We start from the raw sequence: 10598 nt of genomic DNA, 5'->3' as shown, positions 1-10598 counted from the left end.
GTCCCTGTCCTGAACGAACCCGTTAGTTATTCTTTCTATTTTTAAATTACTCATTGTTATGAGAGGCCTGAGAAGCATATTAGATCGACTATTCAGTGCTTGTACAGTCAGATTAATTACCGCCGTAATCAAGCCAGTTATCGGCATACAAGACAACGCAATACACGAAAATCTTCGATGTGCAAAATGCTTTTAACACTCTTATTGAAGCCTGATGAATAGCTGATATATAATGACTCGGTTCTTCCTCGGGCAGATATCTGAAAAATGCCGAGAGAGAGGATTCATTGAATAAGTAGCAACAACAATGGAATCAGGCCGAAAACGATCTATGAACCCAAAGGTTTACAAAACCGCCCCTCCCTTAACTGACGCAGGGAAAGCATGAAAGGATTAATTATCATCTGACCCAGTTTCTTACGGGGCACACCGGATACCGCAGATACCAGTACAGGTTTAAACTGAATAGTTAGCCTAACTACCTCATCTGCTGCGGAATCCCGGGGGGCCCGTAGAATATCTTCTTCCATTGCCTCCGAGGAGCTTAGTTTCGGACATGCTTGCGTGTTAGGAAAAATAGAATGCAGTTAACCACAAGGGTAATGGATTTAATGTAGGTTGGGACTAGCAAAAGGGGAAGGAAAGGGTGATTTCGAATACAAATAAGGAATGATGAAAGAGTATTAGTATCTTTTCAAGATATCCACCTGCCGAAAAAAGAAAGATAGTCGGACAGACTGACAGCAAACCGATTTTAATAGGGCTTTGTTTTTTCACTGCTTACTCATGATCAATTCCACCGTTTATGTTTCTATAAGCGCGATTATAAATTGATACCTATATTTTAAAACCGGGCTTTTTGAAAGCTAGATGTTAGGATATAACTGTATAAAGTTTCACCTAATCATATAGCAAACCTCTTGGACTACACGATACGTTATCACTTTCATGTATTCTTCACTTGTTAAGTCGGAAATATATTACTCCCTTCCTCAAACAATTTTTGTGAGAGTTTTCAGTGATAAATTCTTGCAAACAGACTTGCAAAGGAAACCCATCGGGTGTCTCAAAGTCTCTTGCTCTCTACTGCGAAAGCTATTCAGAGCTCTTCGCAGAACGCATGGAAGCACAAAATGCAACAGCAAACATTTTTGCTCATCTAGTACCACATCATGGCATGGTCGGAATTTGAAGAAATCCCATACTCGATGTTAAGATGCTACCTAAGACAAAATCCATATTCAGTCTGCAAAATACTTCAGTTGAGATTTAGTCGTCATCTTGGCTGGGACGTTGAAACAAAGTCGCGAGTTAGCCACCTGCATATCAAGTGTTTAAAATTTGGAGTTAAACGAGACTAGCTGGTGACCAAATTCACATTTCACTTCGGACCTATATAGTTTTACCCATTGAATTTGCATTTTCGAGAATCGAAATCGAGAAATTCAACATTTGACTAAGGCGTTCGTCTTATCTGTGCTTTTTTTACGTTTTCGTTTTTCAGAAAGACATTCGGAGACAATATTTTTTTCTGTTATAAAAAGTGGGTTAACTTATGTAGTGTATTCAAGCTCAAATATTTAAAGAAAATTTCTTGAGAGAACGGTGTGAAAGGTAGTTTTTACTTCATTTTCTAAACATATTTGTTAAACACTTTTGCCGGCTGAAGAGTAGTTTAGTGTATTTTTTTTTGTACTTGGAAACAGAAAAAACAGAAAGGGAGAGTAGCTGATTAGCAACGTTAGACGGGAAATCAGTTTCGTTTTTAATTGCTTCCTGTGTTAACGATGAAAGTGATGTTTGTGCTGCTGGGCACTTTGTGCCTATTATTTTTAGAAACCCAATCACAAGGATTTTTCCCGCCACCAAATGTTATTGATTCATCGGTAAGTTTTTTTCAAGCAAAATTATTAAATTCAGTCCGAAAAGCAAGTAACAATCCACATAAATACTTAGAAATAATTCCAAGGAATCAATTTAACATTGCAAAATTTTGCCGTTATTTTTTGCCATTTACGGAAAGGTTTCTATCATGTTCGTACTTCAGCATATATTGTACAATGAATTTCCACTATCTGTGGTGGAAATAGCAAATATTTGGGCACCTTCTCAGTTTTCATCATCTGTTTAGTTAAATTAGGTAGAACTATTAGAGCAAAAGTGCTATCCAGACAATAATGTTTCCACCAATTTTGAATCATAAAAACTTTTATGCTAAGCTTGAAAGTTTCCAATATGCCCTCTGAAACTAAAAGGAAAGTTATATAGTGCTCCATTAATGGCGTCCTCATATTAGCTACGGCTAACAACAAGTTTTATGCTAACCAAATCATTAACACGCGACGCTACTTTGTATCGAGTTACTGGCTTAAATCTTTCGTTTCTTACCATCCATAGCTACTGATTACAGATTGTGGTCCGTGCTGTTCCTATCTACGCACGCACTATAACTGATGAGTGAAATGGCATTTAGCAATTTCTATGCTTATAACCATCTATACTTTATGGAAAAAATATCTACGTCTACCTGTGAAAATGAGTTGGTTAGGCTTAGACATGATTGGCTCAGAAAAGTTTAAGTTCATCATTAATATAAATTTCTCACAAAAAATCGTTAACAACTTTTTGTTTGGATAGAAAGTGAATCTTAATCAATGTCGTAAAGCCTGCTGTAGCCGGAATCAACGACACTTTGCTCTCTAGTTATTCGTCTTGTTTTTCATGCTGAATCTGATAAATTCTGGTTTGAATTAAGAATGAAATTATTGTCTTTGATATTAAGACCTGACGGAGATGATTTTTAGACAAGATTAAGGCAATCTATTCGGAAAATCCACAAATACAAGAAACCGCAAATTAAATTTGATTTATGGACGTAACCAACAACTTTTGTAAAAACTGTGCTAATTATTTAGCATCTCTCGGGAGCAGAAAAAGTTGAACTCGTAGTTGATGACATTTGAAAAGGAGCCAAAAAGTGCATCATTTGTGAGAAAAAATGTATTATGCGCCAAATCGATCGAGAAAATGCAAATTAAATGGCATTAGCATGACATGATGTTGCTTAAGATGCTCAGAGTAAGGTTACCATAGATCGGCAAAATCAGAAAGGTTTGCATGTTTCATCCTGCCTAGCTTGAGGGTTCATCAATTTTTTCAACAAGTACTGATGAGCTAACGATCAAAGAGAAATATCTTACCTGAAAAATCTTCCTTTTTTAATACACATAAGGGAGACATGCATACCTGCGTGTTTTCATTTATTCGACCTCTTAAACTCGTGGCAAGTGGAACGTATCATAAAACAGAAGCACAGGAAAAGTAATCTACCGATTGAGTTAACACACTCACGCATGATAGAGATGCGTTAAGAATGGACAATTTACCAAGATTTGATTAAATTTTGTTATTTTTTTTGTTCTGAACTGAAATAACTAGATCATGGCCGACAAACATGCAGTATCTGTTTCACTTCGCTTTACTTGCTTTGCAAACGTCTTAAAAAGTAGGATTATGGCGATGGTGGCGTTCATATAATATATTTACGCATTTGAATTTGCGTGATTTGATTATAAATAGAATGTTAATGGCATGATATTGGCCATTGAAGGTAGGAGATAGTTTAGGAGAGTCTACAATATGTTTTAGGTGTAGAACTTATTTAAGAAATTCATATCCAGGGATTTTAGAAGTACTAGTTGAAAGTAAAAACCACTGTAACGCGTCTAGAATATAGAAACATATTATTGAATGGAAATGGTTGTATCTTCTATAATGGTCATATATACACTGGATTCTGGATGTTTTAGATTGAGCGGTTATTTGTTACTGCAGAGTGCTCTTTCCTTAGTATCTTAACCTTAACTACTATTGTGATTAGTATATTGTTGGATGATCGTTACATCGGGAAGAAGCAATTATGATACCTTCATAAGAACACTTTTTTCTTTAATCTCGACAAATGCAGTAAAGTGCCAAACTGGTTTCCAACAAAATCTTTTCCGTTTTTATAGACAGAGCTCTGAATATAATTTACATTTGCGTCTTTGGCGACCACCTTCAAGTGATCTTATATGTACTCTAAGAGTTTTTAAGTGTTTCAAGTAAGGGAATATTGTGTATTACTTAACGGTTACCCTAAACAGCACGAGATACCTGTCAATATGAAAGAAGCTCGTTTGAAACACTACCAGAAGACGCAACTGGTTTGAAAAATTACTTCACCTGAAGAAGATAATTCAAATCTCCCCAAATTAAGAAGACTCTCTCATGTGCGAATATTTTCACAGCTAATTTGTATGCATATTCGAATATTACTCTTCGCAATGGAGTTTGTCAGGTATCCGGTATTGCTTTGCGCATCATGATTGCATAATCTGGGCTTGAAGATTATGACGGTTTAGGCGACTCAACTATCGTAAATAGTTCCTCATTACTTTCTTCGTGTTACGCAACTTCGACAGCATTCCTAAACAGCAACAGAGAAAATAACATTATTCGGAGTACGTAGATGATTTTAAAGCCCAGCCATCGGGTCAAAAGTGCTCCAGTGAAATACCAATATAATAGTAAGTGGTGCTCTTCAGATGAATGATGATGAATTTATAATATACATAAAATTTAAGTACTTGAATGCACTTACTATTCATGGGTAAAGTACTCGTTCATGGTTCTTCAAATAATGAATTTTAACTAATTCAAACATTGTAAAGGGAAAGACGTAATTTATAAATGGTTTATTGTTTGGATTATTGTCACGCTAATACCAAATAGAAAGGAACCTTATAGTTAACTAAATGCAAAAACAGTACTTTCGTTTATTGCACCAATCCTAAAGCGTCTAAAATAGGAGAGTTCTTATTATAAGAAAGAATACAATGGTAGAATCTTTCAGCTATTTTTGCTGGAGTTCGTGTTTTATACATATCCTCATGACAGTACAGATCATATTGCTATTTCTATACATTAGTTGCTATTTTCACTATGGTTTATTCGGATACAAAGAACTCGAAAATGTATTATTGTAAATATGAAATGGGAAAGGGAAAGGAGGATTTAAGCTTTACGAAGGATATGACAAAATTGACTCACGCCATTCATAACAGAATTCTCAGTCGAATATTTCTCACCAACTGGAACAGCTTCTGCAAAAAGGTAACAGGTTCATTGACGACGTTGATGTACATAGCTCCTTCCTTGTAGCAGTTTTAAGCCACTTCCACTATTATCTTAAGGGAGGGATAAACTGGAGCTAAAAGAGTAAAGAGTAAAGTAAGAAACTTTGGTCAATGTTTGGATTGAAAGTTTCTTAAGGTTTGCATGTTATGGCAGGATGTCGTAAAATATTTCTACGTCACCTAAAAAATCATTAAATCCTCCTAACAATCTGCCAGTTTTGTGCTAAACCGAGAAACACTTTTTCCTTTCTATCATTCCTTCATAAGAATACAACTCATCCCAAATAGGTATTCTTTCTTTTATCAAGGTAAAGTTGTAACCGTGTTTCCCTGGTCTTCTTCATTTGCCTCATCTGACTCCGTTGATGAAGTTCCCTTCCTAGATTTAAAGTTTCCCCAATATCTCTCTCATTTTGTCAGTAAATTTGAAATTGAAAGCAGGAGAATACGGGTTCTAGACCTTCCAAGACTTCATCCCAGGGTGGGCAATTAGGTGAAGTTTGATAACATTAGATGGCGTAATGATTGATGGATAGAGCATTATCCTCTCAATCTCGTTACTGTGGGTTCCAATCCCAGTCACCATGGGTGTTTGTGTTTGTTTCGCTGCTGTGAGCTTATCACTTGCACAGCGTGAAATCGAAGCACAGTTTAACTGTGCGGATGCTCTATAATCAACTATGGAGTGAACAGAAAACACTAGGTAATCTAATGATGGTGAACTTAAGGAGGTATTCACGGTATCTTTTATCTCCCGTGATAAATAGGGTGCTATTCTAATAGTTTACTTGCCATGCTTTCTCTGCGAACACACTTTGATAGCAGAGATTAGCCAGTTAATTTGCGAACCTATTTTTAAGCATTTTCAGATCTTATACCATTTCAATGTTCTTTATCTATGATGCTGAGGAATTAGATTATGTATCACATACTTTCCTTTTTTTTTTCTACAAGATGTCGGCCGGTACCATTTCTGCAATGATGAATGCTTCAACATTTAAAACGGCACTGATGTTTTCATTTCTTTCTTCGCAAGTGTCAGTCCACCGGTTTCCAGTCATATCTTGGACTTCCTTATTTGCATGAGTATAACTAAACATCTTTCAGATGCCTTGTAACCACAACCAATGCGATATCGTCAACAAAACCTGACGGTTATGTAGATTATTTCGCATGATGTTCCAAAATGGTAGCCTAGAACTACTTCCGTCAGATAGTTGTTAGTACCAAGTTAGTAGGAAATATTAATCGGCGTTATGAACCACTAACTTTTATATTCAGGTTTAGAACAATTCCACAAAGATATCGTGCCCAGCAAACTAAAGACCTCAATTGGTGTGCTCTGTAATATTAGAGTTTTGTTTTGTCCTATCTTATTTTGCATTTCCAGTAGTTCTTCTCTGGTTACTGTCGATATACTTTCGCATTCAAAAGCACTAATTATCGCAACAGCACTCAGGGGTAAACTGGATAATTTTGTTTGAACCTTTCTGTCGCAACTATATGATCTTACTTAGTTTCTAAGCAGAGTTTTTTAAAGCATTACCTCTTGCTAGGTTAGCTTGGGGTTTCCAGAGCCTTTTTGGAATACAGTTCCTTTTATTTCCAATCACTTCCACATACTATTTTCTGAGTCGCTCGCATAGTTCAGTTACAAATCGGGCGAGAGTTTGTATGTTTCCTGTTCAATCCTTTGTGGGTTATAGGACACATACTTAGTCTCCTTTTTAAGGTTCTGTCTGTTTGTCTATCATACACACTTTTCCTAGAGATAGCTGCATTTGTTAACACGAGTTGAAGAAAAATTAGAATTGTGAACCAACACGCATATAGTTAATTAGGTTGTTTCCATTACGGGGTCCCCATACATGCAAAGATGAATTTCAAGGACCTATTTCTTGGGTACGTACCCAACCGAAAAATATGAGAAAATAATGGGAGTCCATGCATATGTCATCTAGCTCTCAAAATACTCGTTACAATATTTATTCGAATAAAGTTATTTGTAGTATACTTTTACATTTTGTTAATTTACTGCAAACCACCTTAAGTTCATCCTAGATCCATAATTGCAGTAATATAGCTTTTAGTACGGATCATCATACTGGAAAGTTTGTTGGAAATTCCACTATTATTAACAAAGTTAAAGTATGGCTCCCTAAGTGGTCAAATTTCAGTATCACGTCGACTATTTTGCGCATATACACTACGAACTATGTATAATTGAACCACCTTGTACTTAAATATTCGTGTATATAAAATTCAGAAAGTCAAACCGCTGAGTTCCGGTCTCTCACTTGCCATATTGTTATTTTTTTTCTATTTGATTTGCAATGAGACAGTGTTTTATGTAATATTATGGAAGTAATAAGCCTACAGCAGGAGCAGCACAGACATTAATGGAAACATCTATAACCAAGAATCAAGTGAGATTCCAACCCAGTTGCAACCGAGAGGCTGATGTTAAAATTGTTTATAAACGGTAAGCCTGATGGGATATCACTTTAGTGATAAACTGCATCACATGGAGAGTTCCCGTGGGTTACTAGGTACACCAAGTTGGGCTAATCACAGCCGCATGAAGGTTTGCGAAAGCACGGATGAGCAGCTTTTGCAAACCAGCCTGATAATCTGCTGAGACTTGGGCTTACGAGCTTTTTGCTTTGGAGTTGGAGAACTGTTGCCAGGTTTTTGTTGTAGGTGTAGCATTCAATAATGTACCGAGATAGTAGAACACTTGCATAGCGATAACAAAAGTCAGATCTAGGACTGAGCGAGCATGTTCTTTCTAAAAATATTACTTGCGTTAATCAATATCACATCTAACTGGGAAAAGCTTCTAATAAGCTACGCTCCTTTGCACTTGATGTTTCACTTACCTAGTCAACGAACCTACATGTTAAAGTTAATGGCATCCACTTTTGGGTTCAACCACTTAAGGGGGTCATTCCCTGTGTCGGATCCGAGGAATCCGTTCTTTTTTTTAGCATCAATTATATCTAGATATAGTGTGGAATATATGGGCAAAGTGATTGTTTGTTATTCGGAGTCTTTCGGAAATTTCAGTGTTAAACAGGTAAAATGTCACGTGCCAAGTTTATGTCGACTGCTGTAATAAAGCGCGTATTTATTGATCCGGATGGCGTTCAAATGACTTCGCTAAAGTCATAAGAATTGAAGCCATAGCTTTACTTGTGTTTCTTCATGAAACCTAAGGTTTATGGATTACTCGTAGGTATATTATCCCACATTAACGGTCAGTTAAGATTTTATGGTTAAAAATCACATTCTACTTTTTAAATGCGTTTTTCTCGAAACTGCATGTTTAAAATCTGCTGCCTCCACCCAAAATCTATCAAACGAAATTCTTTGAAGTTTTCACGACTAGGATAATTGCGATTCATTCAGTAATTTTTTTTATTCATTAAAGAAACCTTGAAAAAAACACCAAAATTTACAAAAAAAAAGTTTAACACGGCACCAAAAATTTAACTTTTAATATTTTTCAATAATCCTAGTTTGCGGACTATGGTTAAAACCGCACGTTACAATGCCGTTTACATTTTTACTTTAAGATGATCACAGCACCTTCTAGCGTGGGAGCAGAAAAACCCTTTTTCATTGATAGGTGAAGTTGCTCTGTATTTCGAAAATGAACTTTGCCATCGGCCTGAACAAATTATTACTCATGCTCAAGATATTAACAAAAATATATGGTGAAAAATTCGTATTTGTACCTTTATCCAGATTTTTACAAAACATTTCTGAAAAAAAACGAAAAAAAAACGATCTTCACATGGGATGACCCTCTTAAAATTAACTTAAATTTGTGTTCATTTTCTAGCGTCTTTCCGGCCTTTTGATGTTTTCGGTAAAAACCTTGTAATCTTTTCTTTACTCACTTTTCTTCAGTCGCACGTTATAGATTGGAGGCGGCTGGCTTAATGCTTTTTGTTTCCGCTTCTTCTGGGTAGAGTGGACTGATCAACACCGCTTCTTGATTAGCCTTCATAGGATTGCACTTTTTGCTAATTTTATCACTTTTCAAGCTATGCTGTGTGATAATGTTGTTCCTGGAATAGAAGGGGACCTAATAATCAATATGTGGTTACCACTCACCCCTTGCTGGGGTATAGTGAGTCAACCACACCTAGGTGAAATCGCTTGCGGTTACCTGAAATGCGCTTCAGCTCCCGCCAGGGCTTCCCTAGACGCCCATTCTCATTCTCTACTGTTCTGCGCCAAGTGCCCTTAGAGCGACCCAGTCCCCCAGTCCCCCTTGGGGCAGGCCATCTTAGAAGAGTGGATTCTACTGTGAGGTGTAGCCAGCAATGCAATTTTCACTTCTCCTTAATGTGTGACGTAGCCATTGCCACTTCTGCCTTGTGATCACAGTGCGTACCAGACCTGTGCGCCGTTGAACTTCTTTGTTTGTAATGGAGCTTTGGAGTGACAATCGAGGGTCACTTTCCGTGTGCTACTCCTACTTTATTGGTGTTTGTTTTCAATCCAACCCAACTTGCCTGCCTTTCCGAATCCAGAGACATTTAACCAAGGTCCGTGACTCGGTGAGAAATGTCATCAGTGTAACCGAACTGTTTGAGGAAAGATGTCATCTTCCATTGATCAAAGGAAATAATTTCAGTGGAAGGTGTAACCCTGGCAGACGCCGTTTCGGACCGAGTGACGCTTTCATACGTATGTCGTATCCATATCGAAACAGTTCAGGTTATACAGAAATGCATAGACGCATATTTGGCCATCAACAGATAAATGTCCCTACCCGCTTACTCGGGACGCAACTGATAAAGAGCTGACCACTCTTCGCTAGCACTACCTGTTTCTAGGAGGAATGGAATGAGTAGTGGAACTTGTAATTATCCTGTTCGCTGATAAGAGCCACTAGGTAAACTAGCATAATTCCAAATGATTTTATGGGACTCTTGTTCTCAACACTTCATATCCCCAGTCTGCATGGATTGTTGAAGGGTTTGGCCTTGGTTATGGTATAGGTTATCCTAACGTAGTAGCTTTGATCCTTCAAATACATAAGGCTTGTGGCACCGTTTTACTTTCAGAAACTGTTAGCTTCAGTCTGCGGTTTGATGCAGTCACCCGGAAAGTTACCCGGAAGGTTGAACTCATTCTATCTGGAAACTCTTAACCTGTAAAATATATAATAGGTTTGATAAATATGTGATATCAAGCTTGAAAAACTTAAATATAAGATAAATAGTTTTGATGATGGAAGTTTTAAAAACCCATTATGGTTATTAAATATCAAATTTTGCTGGAGGTGAGTGAAATACTAATAATAAAGCGGGTGGTGCTGTATAAACTGGAAAATATGTCCAAATAAGGACATCTAGTGAATTCGCGTGAGATCACTGTAGTTCTCAAAACGTGAATTTTGTCTAACAT

At 37.0% G+C, this 10598-nt stretch overlaps 1 protein-coding gene across 5 annotated transcripts in view; it reads left to right on the top strand.

Annotated features, from left to right (window-relative positions):
• Positions 1-1256: 1256 nt before the first annotated feature.
• Positions 1257-10598, top strand: part of LOC119652793 (integrator complex subunit 3 homolog) — a 105868-nt gene continuing 96526 nt past the window's right edge. For 3 of the 5 annotated variants that reach the window (XM_038057115.1, XM_038057114.1, XM_038057111.1), the window contains exon 1: positions 1260-1886. In XM_038057115.1, the coding sequence (XP_037913043.1) occupies positions 1788-1886 (99 nt within the window). In that variant the 5' untranslated portion in view covers positions 1260-1787. Of the gene's footprint in view, positions 1887-10598 lie in introns of all 5 variants that reach the window. The other 2 variants (XM_038057112.1, XM_038057113.1) reach the window with 2 other exon arrangements.

The sequence above is a fragment of the Hermetia illucens genome, chromosome 3, assembly GCF_905115235.1.
Source record: "Hermetia illucens chromosome 3, iHerIll2.2.curated.20191125, whole genome shotgun sequence".
Classification (NCBI taxonomy): Eukaryota; Metazoa; Arthropoda; class Insecta; order Diptera; family Stratiomyidae; genus Hermetia; species Hermetia illucens.
This window is presented reverse-complemented; position numbering and strand designations above follow the sequence as displayed.